At 40.2% G+C, this 14751-nt stretch overlaps 3 protein-coding genes across 6 annotated transcripts in view; 2 read left to right on the plus strand and 1 right to left on the minus strand.

The window, feature by feature from the left end:
* LOC106165193 (integrin alpha-8) overlaps positions 1 to 6635 on the minus strand; it is a 44259-nt gene extending 37624 nt beyond the window's left edge. For 2 of the 3 annotated variants that reach the window (XM_087012470.1, XM_087012468.1), the window contains exon 1: positions 5060 to 6635. In XM_087012470.1, coding sequence (XP_086868596.1) covers positions 5060 to 5241 — 182 coding nt within the window. In that variant the 5' untranslated portion in view covers positions 5242 to 6635. The remainder of the gene's footprint in view (positions 1 to 5059) is intronic. The other variant, XM_087012469.1, reaches the window with a different exon arrangement.
* A 311-nt stretch (positions 6636 to 6946) lies between these two features.
* On the plus strand, positions 6947 to 13691 carry LOC106165209 (uncharacterized). Of its 2 annotated transcripts, XM_013543321.2 has the most exons (4): positions 6947 to 7473; positions 12103 to 12165; positions 12642 to 12704; positions 13055 to 13691. In XM_013543321.2, the coding sequence occupies exons 2-4, from the start codon at positions 12117 to 12119 to the stop codon at positions 13237 to 13239; spliced, it is 297 nt and encodes a 98-aa protein (XP_013398775.1). In that variant the 5' UTR covers positions 6947 to 7473; positions 12103 to 12116; the 3' UTR covers positions 13240 to 13691. The 2 variants fall into 2 exon arrangements, with proteins under 2 accessions (XP_013398775.1, XP_013398774.1); XM_013543320.3 differs by lacking the exons at positions 6947 to 7473; positions 12103 to 12165 and adding an exon at positions 12180 to 12361.
* LOC147761632 (complement component C8 beta chain-like) lies at positions 8149 to 11533 on the plus strand. The gene is made up of 3 exons (XM_087013949.1): positions 8149 to 9650; positions 10316 to 10375; positions 10853 to 11533. The coding sequence occupies exons 1-3, from the start codon at positions 9593 to 9595 to the stop codon at positions 11026 to 11028; spliced, it is 294 nt and encodes a 97-aa protein (XP_086870075.1). The 5' UTR covers positions 8149 to 9592; the 3' UTR covers positions 11029 to 11533.
* Positions 13692 to 14751: the final 1060 nt, after the last annotated feature.

Genomic DNA, 14751 nt, shown 5'->3' on the forward strand with positions numbered 1-14751 from the left:
CCTTCCATCTCTTACATTAATAAGGATCATTATCCTGTTGCTGAAAGCTGGACTTGTAGTCAAAGGGTCTCAATTCTTGGTGATACATGCATGGTTGGTTTGAATTTGTTTAACCTTTTCCGAGACAGCATCTAGTCAAAATCGCGTATCGCTTATTCACAACTCCCCGATCAAGGTCCCAATAGCCAATACTTCAATTTGCGTTGTTTTGTTTTTCCAAATCTGTGTAAGTGAAACATACTGTGGGGTAAATTGTGATTCAATATTTGTGAAGTGGTCCAAACTGTGAAACAGTAAACTCCGTTTCCCTATGTTGGTACCCTTTGGTCATGGGAATATGTCAATGTCAGAATCTTTTTCAACCTGAGTTTTTTTCTTTGCTTTCTTTTTCTTTCTTTCTTACTCATTTCCTCATTTCTCTGCAGACGTTTATTGTGTGTGTGTGTGTGTGTGTACGTGCGTGTGTACGTGTGCGTGTGTTTGTGTTTGTTGGAGAGAGAGAGAGAGAGAGAGAGAGAGAGAGAGAGAAAGTGAAAACGAAGCAAAACGACTGAATCTATCAATTTACATCGTCTCTCGCGGCGGGGCTGCTGTGTTAGATTAGCCCTGCTGTATGCTGTGGGCGGTACAAGCGTTTATCATCGAAACAAGTTCCATCAATGTTCTCACTGTTTCATCTGAGAGCGGCTTTGTTTCTGCCGGGTTTTCAGCGTTGCTTGAAGACAGTGAGTGTAACGTGTCTACGCCACGTCCTTACTTCTGTGAAAGTTTTCAATGAACACAACCGCCTAGTGCAGAGTCTGCAATCTTCTTGTATCACGGCATCCGATTTCCTGTAAATACCGCTTAGGGCTTTTTATTGCCACGTATCATTTTCGCCTGCATGTTACGGTTTAATTTATGTCATATATATTCTCCATCTTGAAATTATTCTAATGCAAAATCTACTCATGTGTCGTGTCTTATGGACAATAGAGTTAGCTTATACAGAAGGTTAAAGTGTCAGACTGTTGCATTTTTCCTTTCAACATTTCCCTATAAAGGAATTATGTTATGCAGATCATCCCGTTTTAATTGTCTCATCTCTGTCTGAAGAAAATAATCGGGAAGTAAAATCGTGGTACACTATACGTGTATATGGACTGAGCCAATAGCTGAATAATCTCCACGTTGCTAGTTGTAGATCCAGATGTTTAAAATTCCATTAATTGTATACAAATTCAGAGTTGAACCATATAAACACCAGACAATGTTTTAAAATATGTTTAATGAGTCTGGAACCAGGCCGAAAATCGTTTTAGTTTTAACGTCATAGCACAAGAAGTAGATAGTTGCCTCCAGCACCCACCCCCCCCACCTTCCCCCTACCACCACCACCACCAACGCTTACTTTGCAAACCACTTTACCCAGGAAGCGCAAATGAGATACACACAGGGAGGGGGGTGCAATAAAGCGTCTACTGTCTTAAGTTAATAGAAAACGGACCATGTAATGTTAAAACCGTCTCAAACCCGGTTTGAGGTAAGACACCAAAACTAACTCCGATCCTTCGCATAACATTGCAGGGTGGCGGTCCCCGGTACACATTTTTAAAATCGGTCACAGTTTTCTTGATACATGTCAAATTACTCATGCATACCGACAGCCTTGTTTCATACTGGGTGGATGTCAACATTCGGGTTCAGTTTGCGCTCCTTTTTTTCTTTATAATATAATTCTTCATATTGTGATGTAAACCCGGTAGCTGCGAGCGGTTGGGTGCAGAAGACCTCTGCGGTTTCAGGTCACTCGCCCTTAGAACTGTTTTCTTCCTTTTTGACATTACCGTTTTTGACACTTTTCTTAATCGCAATTTCGTGTAGTTCTAAATAGTGATAAAATATGTGGGCAGGCTAAGGCAACCGAATGGGATTTTTTTATTACAATTTTTTATTACAAGAACACATCAATCCTTCTTGATTTCTGAATGCAGTCAAGTTAAATTTAGGTTTTTGCGCTTACCTAAGACTCCCACACAGGGGCTTTGAACGTGGTATATTATTACTATTTTACATGTAGTCTGCTCTGTGGAATTGTCCTTTAGAAGGTGTACAGTCATTCACCCCATTTCCATAGATAAGATCGACCTAACTCCCTGGGGGTTCACGCTAAATAGCTGTCAGCGGGCCGGACACGAAAGTTAATTACCCCCTTACAGCTTGTAGTAGGCGGGACGGACATTTAAGTCGGATTATCTGAAAGTAATCTAGTGAGACTCCCCGCGGGGATAGATCGATCTAGAATCTATGGGAATAGAGCCATTGAAGTCCCTGTGCCTATGTTTAATATTCACTGAACCGAGAGAGATAAGATACAGAGGGCAAGAGAGAGGTGGGTGAGCGATATCGAATACCAACTGATTGCAGTAGGCATAGATCGAGAAGTATTCTTTGGCGTGGGGACTACGTAGTATTACCTTTGACTGGTCCTGAGTCATGTACCTCCACTAGACGCTGCGATAAACGTAATTCCGTAAACAAATGTTGCATATTACACCCAGTTGAATAGCAGACGTTCAACGTCATATAAAACTCAGGATTGAAATTCCTGCCCTTCCATAAGTGATCAAAATCCGGACAAGCTAACACCCTGTGTGTCAACGAACTGTGCTTTGATATACTGATAACGCAAAACATATTTATTGCGAGTATTCTGACCCTTACACCCCATTTCCATAGATTAGATCGACCTACTTTAGATCGACCTAACTCCCTGGGGTTCACGCTAAATAGCTGTCAGCCGAGCGGACACGAAAGTTAATTACACCCTTACAGCTTGTAGTAGGCGGGACGAACATTTAAGTCGGATTATCTGAAAGTAATCTAGTGAGACTCCCCGCGGGGATAGATCGATCTAAAATCTATGGGAATAGAGCCTTAGTACTCAAGTGAGTTGGAAGTCTTTGTCAGTGTTGTTACCAAATTATGGTTATAAGATTTCAAAGATATCAGAGGAGGTTCCCACCTCTATGTTTATGTTTATGTAAAAGACAGTCATAAGTTAGTTCAACCTGGAATTCGGAGTTTGCCGAGTTCACATATCAGTGTGTTTATCTTTTTGGGGTTGGTATTTTGGTCTTTTCTCTTTGAAATAAAAAACGAATTCAGCTTTACCGTCAGAAATCTCTCTATGTATAAAATCACTATCGACAAGGAATGGAAACGAACTGAACTCCAGAGGGGAGGATGCCAGAACATGTACAGTAAGCTACATGTGCTGATGAATATCGTTATTGATATTCATGGCATTTGACCCCTCGACACTCAGGGTGAGCAAACCGCGTGAACCGGAACCTCGGTATTCCTCTCGGCGTTACCGTCGAGTTGTCAGGAAGCGTGTTTGTGTTTACTCTCCTCAGGGGGCGGGGTCATCTTGACCATCCGCACGTGTCTTTCCAGCGGGTGTTTAGGCATGATTGCCGCAGTCAATACCGATGACATCTTTCTTAATGCTGCTCCATTGCATATTTAATTTATGATATAAGGATGGAATAATACTTTCAAGGCATTACGCATCATCGAAATCTAGTTAGACACGTGGTGCGTCCCCACTTAATGGAACAAACGACTCTTATGTTAATTTTAATAAATAATTAATTGGTCGTTATGCAGCTGATCCAATTTCTTGTCTCAGCACGCAATTCTGTACTACAGAAATCTTGACATGACCTAGTCGCCCTGAATTTCAAAGGGAACTGGAATCTCCCCTCCGCCTTACTCTCTACCAGCGGCCAGCTGGGTGATGCCGTCAATTTTTTTCCTTTTGCAAAAAAAATTCTCTGCACAGTGCAGAATAGTGCAGAGGAAAAGCCAGAGAAATAATGTGACTTCCAAGTTCCTAGTGAAAAATAATTCTCTTTGACCCTGCATCTCTCTTGTACCTCTGCTTCAGTATATTGAAAAAACAGAGGTAAGCTGATAGTAGAGCTGTATGTAGCCATTGTCTTTTGAACTTCAGGGTGCTGATAGAGGAATTCATGAGGAAATTTGCTAGTCCGGTCTCTGCTCTGAGAGGAAGGGAGGGAGGGGGAGGAAACCTGGGTTATAAAGTGGTACGGGAAACTTGGACTACTTCTTAATATCTTCATACCGTGATACTTCTACATGCTTCGCTAATATTAAACACTTGGCCTGTTACTCGTGATCGACACTATTTCTACTTGCCATTGTATTTAATTTTAGATTGAAAATAACCATAGAGACAAGATTTTTATCAGAAAAAAGGCGTTTTGAAAATTGCTGCACCTCCTTATCCATGCCAATCCAGATGTGCCATATAAAGAATATACAGTAACGACGAGCGATAGGAAAATAATTATTCTGATTTCTGATTGGGTTTATGAGGTTAAAAATTCAATTGCGACTGCGGCATCCAATCAAGGATATCCCGCACAAAAACGAAGTAGATACTACAGCGCAGTAGACTACTGCAATCATACTGCAAACATGCTTCAAATCTGCTTCGAAGTGGGAGCTAATTAGCATATTTGAAACATGCTTCTATCATGCTGCTAATCTACTGCATTAATGCTCCTCCTCTGTACAACCCTATGTAATTTTTGAAGTAGAATTGCAGTAGACTATACTGCATTTCTACTGCAAATATGCTCCACACCTCTACTGCGTTAATGCTTCTTTGCTACTTCGATACTACTGCATTTTCGTGCGGGATGCGCCATATAATTACAGACAAATGGCATTATCCGTTATAAAAATGAGGTCAGCCCGGAAGAATCATTGTGGATGAGTTTGGTTGAGGGGGGGGGGGGGAGGGAGAGGGTCAGGGAATGCAGTGAGTGGAGAGGATCGGGGTGGGGGCGCTAAGAAACGGAAAAACGAATATTTGACATTGTTTTTACTGATATGTCAAAATCGTAAGACAAGTCAGTTGAGAGAGAGAGAGAGAGAGAGAGAGAGAGAGAGATGCCCGCAGCTCTAGGCTAGGGAGCGTAGAGACAGCGGGAGTGAAGATAAGATTATACGAATTTATTTAGATTAATTAAAAGCACTGGGCACTCACCATTTAACATTGTTGGCGTCGTCCACATGTTCAGCCACTGAGAACCCGAACATCACGTCCGGCTCTCCGGTGTAGATCGTCGCCGTCCGGAGATCCACGTTGAAACATCCCAGTAAGGGAAAATCAGTGAATAATAAGCAGCATATAAATTCCAGGAGAACAAGTTTTCTGTGAATTTCCATCTTGCTGTATGATGATAGTGGTGATGCTGTTAACGACTTGGTGGTGGTAATGGTAATATGGTGATGACGATGTTGTTGTCTAGTGGGCGTTGTTAACGGGGAGTATAGTATAGATCCAATGCGCTGCCCACTGCCTTGACCAAATGCCCAATGTCCGATCTGTGAATGGTTCTTGAGGTGCTACAGCTTTAATACATAAACCAACCTCTGTCAATAGATTTCAAACAATTTCCCAGAAAAAATATTTTTTAAATTAAATTGTGGCTTACTCAAGAAATGAATGAATTGTGTAACGGAGGAAAAAGCAGGAATACCGGTACCGGTCAGCTCAAACCTGCAATATTGACCGATGTCCGACTTTGGCCAGCGTGCAGCTGAAGAGGTATAAGTGATAGCCGGAATAATTTCCCCGAAATATCGTAGCCTTGCTGTGGTTACCTAATGAATTAATGAAGGCGAGTTTTGATTACCTTTGAAGAGCAGGGTATAAATATCAAGAGTGAATACCTGGGTTCTCTGCTAGAATATCCTGGCCCTGAACTGCTGCTGTGAAAAATCCGGTGTCGCTTTGAGAAAGAATCCCAGATGCTTTGATATTGCTCTCACACGTGTATTCCTAGTCTTGTCTATGGTAGAATATAGAAATATACGATATCCACTAATATTGACGCTCTGTTTAGATTAATTATTTTCCCTTGTTAAAATGTATAGCTGTTATCTTGAGGAGAACATTTAAGTTTGATAAACTCTCCGTTTCACAAGAAGGCTAGATGTCCTAGTGTCCTTTTTCGATATCAATTCGTTTTTGAAAAGACTATCCCCTTTTTCTTAGATTCTCCTGCTTTAGCTAGCTCATCAACGTAGTCATCCGCAGAAAGAGTCAGTAAACATGTGTAAAGAATCCTTTCCTGAACGACCCCAGTCACTGCAGACACTCACCGTTTCCGACCTCTTCCTCTGAGTCAGTCTTAAGTCGACTAAAGAGGGGTGACAGCTTGTATTGTCCAGTGACTTACCAAAGCAACACTTGCTTCCTGTATCAATCTTTAGTAGTGTAGGTAGTGCTTAAAATTCAATGCTGATGTAATTTGATGTCCTCTTGGTTCTTTTATCTCCAGTGTGTCGCCACAGAGGCTAGATAGCAAAGACGGCTAATTACATAAGAGCAGGAACCACCGGCACGGAAGTATTGTTCTTCGTTAAGTAGTCTTTTACTGTCTTCCGTCTCGACGCAAAACTGAAAAAAGTAAAGTATACCTTACCGTGACCTTAGTCAAGTTCCCACATGAGTGATTCGGTATAATACACGGGCATTCTTTACACACGATATCTTAAGTTAACAGACACACAAAACAGGTTCTTTTGCATACATTGCGGTTAGTTTTCGCACTCCCATGCCATATATCTAGGTCACCTGACGTATTAATGTTTACAAGCTGAATGATGGACGTTAATGATGTAATGAATTTATGTTGATACGGTCGGTGATTGGCGGCGAGGTGGGGGGGGGGGGGGGTGATAGGAGTTATATTTCAGAGTTATATTTTGTGATTGACTTTTTTTGTTGACATAATACCACGCATGAAATTTTGGCTGAAATGCTGAATACTTACGTTGTTTACAACCATTGCAGACACACACACACACACACACACACACAGAGAGAGAGAGAGAGAGAGAAAGCATTGTGATGATTCACATTCTTGAGTCTTGAGGTGTCACAAATGAAAGAAGTATGTAGAAGTGGTTACCCTTAATGCACATGTATGATGAAAATTATAATTGATTCGAGAGTAGATGCGTTATAAAAAAAAAAGATGACGAGTCAAAAGCAAGAATGGGGGTATAGAGGGAGATCAGTCATCAAAAAATCCTGTTCCGGCGGTTTAGCCTATTTCTCAATGTTTGATTAAGTCGCTCTACCTGAACGTGATGTGAACGCGGCGGAATAATCGCTTTCACCAGTTTTGCGGTGGAGATGATTCACCTCTCGGGGGGGTCAGTAATTAAAGAATTATGTTTTAATACATACGGAAATAGGATGGCCAACATTTCATGTCTATATACGGGTTAATCAGGATGTGTACCCGATAAACCGTCGTTGTTTATTTTTATGACGGTTGATAGAGCGTGTTTGTTGTTAGAAATCTGTGAAAGACAGCGAGAGCGTTGTACTTAGTGTAAACATGGAAGACCGGTTTTCGCTGTAACCCGACGGGACGCCGCTGAAAAGTAAGATAGGCACGCATGTGCTGTGCAAATGTTGCTGAAAATAAATATATTATAAATATGGCGGTGGTTGACTATTATAGAAGGGTTACGGGGAGGGGGGGGGGTAAATCAAAGCAAAACTAAACATTCAAATGGTACAAGTATATGAGCATACATGTGGAAGTTTACTAACATACAGTATACATGTAAACCGAGTATAAGGTACGTAATGTTAGAGATGTTAAGGAACACGAACATACATATATTTGTGCATTATTTACTTTCCTGGTCTTCTTATTGGCATCAAGATGTCAAAATTGTGCACCTGAAGGGGTGGTATTCTTGAAAAGCCAGTCCCACTGGGGCCAGTCCCAGTATCACAGAGCATACGTCATCGTTGTTAACAGGGAGTAGAAGACGAGATTCATTTTTCTATGTAAATGCCCGTACTGCAAGAATCACAGCCAGACTGCGCCCCCCCCCCTCCCACACACACAAATTAACCCACGTACACACACCCGCAACACCCCAACAGGTATTGTTGAAAATTTCAATTACATTATAATGAAAATGATGCCAAAACTGCAAAAGCTCTTGCTAGATATGTAGAGCCATGCCTAAGAGAAAGAAATTTGGTTGCCTGCTAGACAGCATATAAAGTCATCTGTAATAATAATAATAATAATAATAATAATAATAATAATAAACTTATTTTAGATTTCATATTTAGTGTTTTTTTAAGGTTGATGAATAGTCACATGAGCAGATGTTGTCCCTGTTGGATACAAGGAATATGAATGTTTGCGTTTTATTTATTACCTTGTCTAACCCCAGGTAAGTCATCGCCTTGATTAAGTGGCTTTGTTTACTAACTACATTGAGTAAGCGAAGGATTTGCTACATTCGTGACACAGAGTTGTGATTGCGATAGCTGCGCGGATGAATGGATTGCGCTGGATGAGACATTTACGTGAACGCAAGTCAACAACAGCAGTGTGCAACCCTAACATCCAGAAAAATGGTTTAAAAGGAAAGAAATAAGCAAATGGAAATAAAATAGTGAAAATCACATTTAGAATATTCATTTAAATTGCGATAAATAAAATTGATTGTGATGAGCTTAAACTAATGGAGAAATTCCCAATCATATCATTTCTTTGGTGCGCTAACTTTCTCTCTCCCGCTTTCAAACTCTCTCCTTTTATCCTCCTTTTTTATATTAATGCATGTATCATATGGGGTGCCTTTGATTAACTACCTTTACAAAGTGAAGTGTTTTTTTTCCACAACGTGCTAAACTTCCGCGGTGGCGGGAGCCATTAATAGAGAGACAGTTTCTTCCAATTTCGGAGGACCCTGGCTAAGGGACCGTTTCCAGATCCTATCGTACTAACTGTGGATCGATCTATCTCCGAAGGGATTCTCGCTAAATTGCAATCAACTTAAGCGGATTAGATGTCCTTGATCCCTCCTGATATGCTGGGGGTAATTAATTATCGTTTAGCAGCTTCAGTAGGCTTGCCAGACATCTAAGCCGCTTTAGCGAGAAAAACCCCTTGGAGATGGATCGATCCTGTTAGATCGATCTAGGTATGGGAACCCAGGGTTAGAGGCCAGTGCACTGACCCATTAGGTCCTCTCGCGCCACTTAAAGACGCGATACTCATCATGACAATCGCGTGACAACTGAAACGCCCACTTTAAGCTGATAACGGGCCTCTCTGAATACGTTTATCTTCAATTACAGCCTTGGCAAAACAGAGAAGGTTAAAGACCACTGTTTAGAATACTCCGACCTGAACGATAATTATTGGTGATCGCTTTTTATAATGCGTTGACACTAACATTTATTAAATGACCACTATTTAATTCACGCAGAGATTAAATACATGTGGTATACCTGAGGAAATGCATTGTACATGAATTTGTTTTATATTTAATTCACACGAGCCAGGCTTACCCCCGCCCCGTGTCTGAGCGAGTGTTATAAACGATAAATAAGAACAGAGAGAGGGGCAAGGTGTTAAGAAAGTTCAGCAAGCTTAGTCTTTCCTAGGTCTTCCCGGAGTTTTCCGAGGACACTGTGACACCGCTGATCCTTATTTTTCTGTTTGTTAGTGGCGCGAAAGTAAAAGGCAAAATGGTGCGCGGGGTCCTTGCTCTGAGTGCGGTTCTTATTGTAATAGCCGTTGTTGAAGGTAGGAAAATATGAAATGTACTGTGTCTTATTAACAAAACGCGACTGAAGTCTTTTTTGTAACTTTTACGACTTCGGTATCGTCATTTATTAGTTAATATTTTAAATTAATGCTATTTATGTAGAAAAGTTCGGATGCTTCCATGAAGCATACGACTAAGTCATGTCTATGCAGTGTTTATTGATGTATACTTAAGGGTGGGGGCAATGTCTACATTTTTGGTATATCAACAACAACAAAAAAAAAATTTAGCATCAGGCATTTTTGTTTATCAAGCTCACCACCATGTTAGATTTAAACCTCTGCGGGCGTGGTTCTTATCGAATTAGATTGACCCAACCTATGAAACTCGTCCGGAGAATTATTTTAAAAATATTTACGATCTCCCACTGATGGTGTGGATGTTGATCGCGTCCGATCATACTGGGACTTTGAGTTAAAGAACACCTTTGTGCTTTAGACATATTGTTCGCAGGTTTCTCTTGACGAACCCACGATTTTATATATTGGGGTGAATGAAATAATGTATCCCTCTTTTTTTAGGGTTTTTATTGTTGTAGACTGGGATTTATTTTGCCTTGTTATTATACCCTCCGTCCACTTGTATATGCCTCTGTAGTCTATATGGTATCGAATCTGGGATTGTGTTTTTGTAATCGTTTCAGGACAGTATACACAGCCGGCATACACCCATCCTCCCGCACCTGGCAAGACTTATACATCTTGTAAGTATTGGACAGCCTTTCTACAACTCTTCATTCTTTCCTCTCTCTCTCTCTCTCTTTCTCTCTCTCTCTCTCTCCCCATTCCTTCTCTCTCTCTCTCTCTCTCTCTCTCTCACTCTCTCTCTCTCTCTCTCTCTCTCATATGTACGACGAGTTGGGCTAAGTATTTCAGATTAATTCGTTTTGATATTGGACCACTTCCCATTAATTCTCTTTTTACAACAAAGACAGAATACAAACAGATGCAAATATAAATGCCGATAAATGGCAATGAATAAATGTGAAAAAAATATAAAATTTTAATCCATTATTAATAGATTGATAATTTAATATCTAATTTAAAAAAATCATTGATTAATGAATCTACTTTATTTTATTCGTTCAAATAGATCTTCTTCCTGTCTTTCTTTTTCTTTTTATCCTTTTTTTAAATTCATTATATACCTGACGTGAATATCTCCCTGTCCATCATTTCAGACTACCCACCCCCGGCTGGCTGGAGTAACTGGTCAGATTTCTCGGCCTGTTGCCAAAATCGCCGTGCCCGCATAAGACAGTGTATCAACCCCCTGTACACTGGTACCCCCTCGTGCATGGGACCCGCCGTCGACTGGGAGACGTGCGCCGCGGGCTCCGTGGAAGTCTGCGCATAGGCAGCTGAGAGGGCGCCTTTATGGACTACGTTAAAAATAAAAGACGCGGAGGATTTATTCTACCATGCTAATTACTGATAATATTATGGTCATGAAATTTATGTGGGCCGATTGAATTTTGACTTTTTAAAAACTGCCATGACAGCAGTAAAAGTTACAGTATATGTAATGCCGGTTAACCCAGGGATTCACGAATAGGATTATGTAAATTGGATGCATTTGTTTAAGAACTGATCCTTCAGAAGAACGATATTGCGGACTCGCACGCTGATTACCGGTGGATGTGGAAAACGAAGGCACTGACTTTCTGAATGTTTTGATTTACATGTACTGTATAAGAAAATACTTTTAAATATGAGAAGAGAAGCGAACAGGAATATGTGACGTTCCCGTATGTTTTTTTTAAAAGAATCAATGTTTAATAAAATATTATAGTATTGTTAAAGCAATGTTGCGGGTCTAAAATTAAATGACAAATACATGTTGTGCGTGTCTGTTGCTTGAATGGGTTTTCTGTTGATTTGTCCCCCTGTACTATAAATACAAAGCTTTGTCAAGTGGAACCCCCCCCTCTCTCTCTCTCTCTCTCTCTCACACACACACACACACACACGCGTGCGCTGATTCACACCCACGCACACATATACACCGGCCTCCATCTATCACACGTAAAAACAAAGAAGTCTAAACGCGTGTCACAAAAAATGGAGCAATTTTCAATAATTTGAATGGCATGGAAACCATGCAAATATTCCTGTCATAGTATGAGAGATGAATTCAGAGAAAGATGACGTGAGAAACTTTCTTTGTCCTCAAAGTGAGTTAAAACACAGCATAGTATTTTCATTATTAAAATATTATCATTCCCCTCATTTCCACCTCTGGACGCATTTTCTGACACTATCATCACATAAATTATAAAAAAGCTTTCAAACTCCACGTCCAGAACTATATCAGGACATTTGTGGTGATGATATTATGTAAGCTGGCAAGACTGTCACTCGCTCTATTGACTTGGCATTCTTAAGCAACATCTCTTCTTGACACCAATGATAATTGTAATTATATTTTCAGCTTCACGCTTTCTTATGAAAGTCCCCGATGAGTTTATCTCACCAGTAACGGCCACAGCCAAAGGTAAGTAATCGCGTTTTTGGTTTGATTTATCGCCAAAATTCGAGTATATAAAGAACAGCCGGTGCAAAAGTGTTAAATAGACTTGATTGTTTGTGCGAACGTTTTTAATTCTTTGCGTGTATCGCCAAACTCTGCGCTAATATGGATAAAACAGCAGCGACCGTACTACTGCTTGTCATCATGGGAAGTTTCATAGGTAAGATTTTATTCTTTATTCCATTACTGGAGAGATTGACGGCTATGAAATGGGGAAATTTTGTCAGAAAAGTAGGTTAAAAGCCACATTTTGGTTTTATTCCTTTAACTTTCAAACCCAATAATAATAATAATAATAATTCTTATTTCCCTTTCATTTGAAAAACGACTGATATAAAGTTTTTGTTAAAATAAAAATGGCGAGCGTTCCTCGACCAGAAATGTGCTAAATTAACACCACATAAGGAATATGATTAAACCAGACACTGCTTTTTTTCCAGGCTCTCACGGCAATACGAGATTTTGGTGGCTGCAACTAGGACAGCCCAATAACCAGGTGGCAGGTGAGTGAAACACCTAAATTCAAGAAATTATGGAACTAAAGCTGCCCCCTGTTGCCGTCAATATGTGATACATAATTTTACATGTATATACATTCTGTTGCCCTATATCACTTTCACTAATTTATTTCATTATCTTTTTATGATTGAGAAAGACAGTATGAATTTCACTTAAGAAACATAAGTAAAGAGGATGACTTTGTGGATGTAAATTCTCTTCTCCCTCCTCAAGCTCTCTCTCTCTCTCTTCGGTTGAGCTTAGGCAAATGACTTTGTTAGATTTCGTACTATTCAATTAAACGTTTCGTTTTTATGCTTTTTATCACCTGATATGCTTATATTTCATTCTTCAGTCTCCGGCTGGGGCCCGTGGTCCGGATTTGGGTTCTGCTGTAACGGAGTTCAGCGTCGGATCCGGTATTGCCGCATTCCGAGCTACCTCGGCTCAGCCGGATGCGACGGGCCGACTTGGGAGGAATTCGTGGCCTGCCCAGATGGCGCTACTGATACCTGTGCTACGTTAGTATCCGGTAAATAGCTAGGACCGGATGATCCGGATGACGGATCAGGATCCGGTGAAGCGGATATGAGCACAATATTGGATTGATCAGGAATCCGCACTCTTCGATAGGAGAGAATGAGACATTGATATTGATGTAGACGGAAATAATAGCATTTCTTTTAAAAATAGCAGAGGGAAATTTGCTTCCGAATTCAGTATTAAAAAATTATCAAAGATAGACACTGGAAGAAATCAGAGAAATACTAAATTAGTTCTGAAAATAGACCAGAGATAGCCGACAGTGACTTGACTGCTTAGTGTTTTAAAGTACTAGTTAATCTCATGAAATCGGCTTATTAACGATTGAATTTATTCTGCCTCTTTTTTATTTCAAACTTGATTTGTACCTGTAAATAATAATGTGTGCATCTTATCGCTTGTATTATAATGGTAAAGTAAATGAATAAAAAACAAAATGAAAGGAATATCATTTTTTGCCTTACCATTTCGAATTTGAATAGCGCGTATGAAAGCAATTGTGTTTGTCTTTACTGAGTATCTATTGTCTTGGCTTGATCGAATGTATTGTGAGTGCTTTGTCCATGACTCTGCCTGCGTATGAGTGTGTGCGTGTGTCCAAGTACGTTTACATTAATGCAATAGTGCGTTCAAAATGGAACCAGACTTTTTAAAAACGCAACGTAGATAAAACCGTCTCGTAATTTTTTACGCCATCTTTGAAATAATGACCCTTGGCCAAGCCTTGCCCATTTTACGCTCGAAATACTGCTTAGATAAACAGAATAAATAAAAAAGATAACAGTCTAATACCGTGTCTAACTGTCGGGAGGAAGATAGACATCTCCTAACGATACACCTGACGATGTCGTAGTCCAGTAATCACCAGCTTTAGTGACCAGTGTCCAGGCGGTCATTTCCGTTGTGTGTCCGAAGAACTTTGTCTCGTGTTTTTTTTCTTGCGGTCAGCTGAGTGCACTTCAAGTGCATGTCTTTTCTGAACACTTTTTTTTTTAAATCACTTGTGTAATTCATTGTATTCTCATGTCTCAACATTTCCTATTGTTTGTCTAAGCCCAGTACCCCAAACACACACCGAAGATACGAACGCGCACAAGTTTTCTCTCTCTCTTCTCTCTCTCTCTCTCTCTCTCTTTCTCTCTCTCTCTCACTAAGTTGCTCAGAAAAGCTTTAAAATTCCACGTTTTTTCCATCTTGCAAAGTTCGCCGAAGGACACCAAATAGCACGAGTTGCTTCCATCATATTTTTTGCGGTAAGCTTCACAGAGAGAAACACTTCCTGGATCATATCTTGTCCCTTCATTCGTGGCCCGGGGAATACTTGGTTATCACTCTCGAATAACCCTTCAGTTGACATTCAGTGGACTTTCGGCGCCTTCCCTATTTATTTATTTATGATATTTTATCTTACGTCGCCAGCCCGCGACATAAACAAGGGTCAGGGATATCAGCAAGCTAAACATAATGCATATAGAGCAAAAATAATTGAATAAAATAAGTGGAACTAGT

The sequence above is a fragment of the Lingula anatina genome, chromosome 5 (genome assembly GCF_051362555.1).
Source record: "Lingula anatina isolate TDL-2025a chromosome 5, LinAna3.0, whole genome shotgun sequence".
NCBI lineage: Eukaryota > Metazoa > Brachiopoda > Lingulata > Lingulida > Lingulidae > Lingula > Lingula anatina.

Excerpts from the sequence above, each read along its gene's own strand:
- LOC106165209 (XM_013543320.3), top strand. The coding sequence starts at position 12,307 with ATGGATAAAACAGCAGCGACCGTACTACTGCTTGTCATCATGGGAAGT. Across the intron at positions 12,362-12,641 it reads CATCATGGGAAGTTTCATAG|GCTCTCACGGCAATACGAGA; the intron begins GTAAGATTTTAT and ends CTTTTTTTCCAG. Across the intron at positions 12,705-13,054 it reads GCCCAATAACCAGGTGGCAG|TCTCCGGCTGGGGCCCGTGG; the intron begins GTGAGTGAAACA and ends TTCATTCTTCAG.
- LOC147761632 (XM_087013949.1), top strand. The coding sequence starts at position 9,593 with ATGGTGCGCGGGGTCCTTGCTCTGAGTGCGGTTCTTATTGTAATAGCC. Across the intron at positions 9,651-10,315 it reads TGTAATAGCCGTTGTTGAAG|GACAGTATACACAGCCGGCA; the intron begins GTAGGAAAATAT and ends TAATCGTTTCAG. Across the intron at positions 10,376-10,852 it reads TGGCAAGACTTATACATCTT|ACTACCCACCCCCGGCTGGC; the intron begins GTAAGTATTGGA and ends CCATCATTTCAG.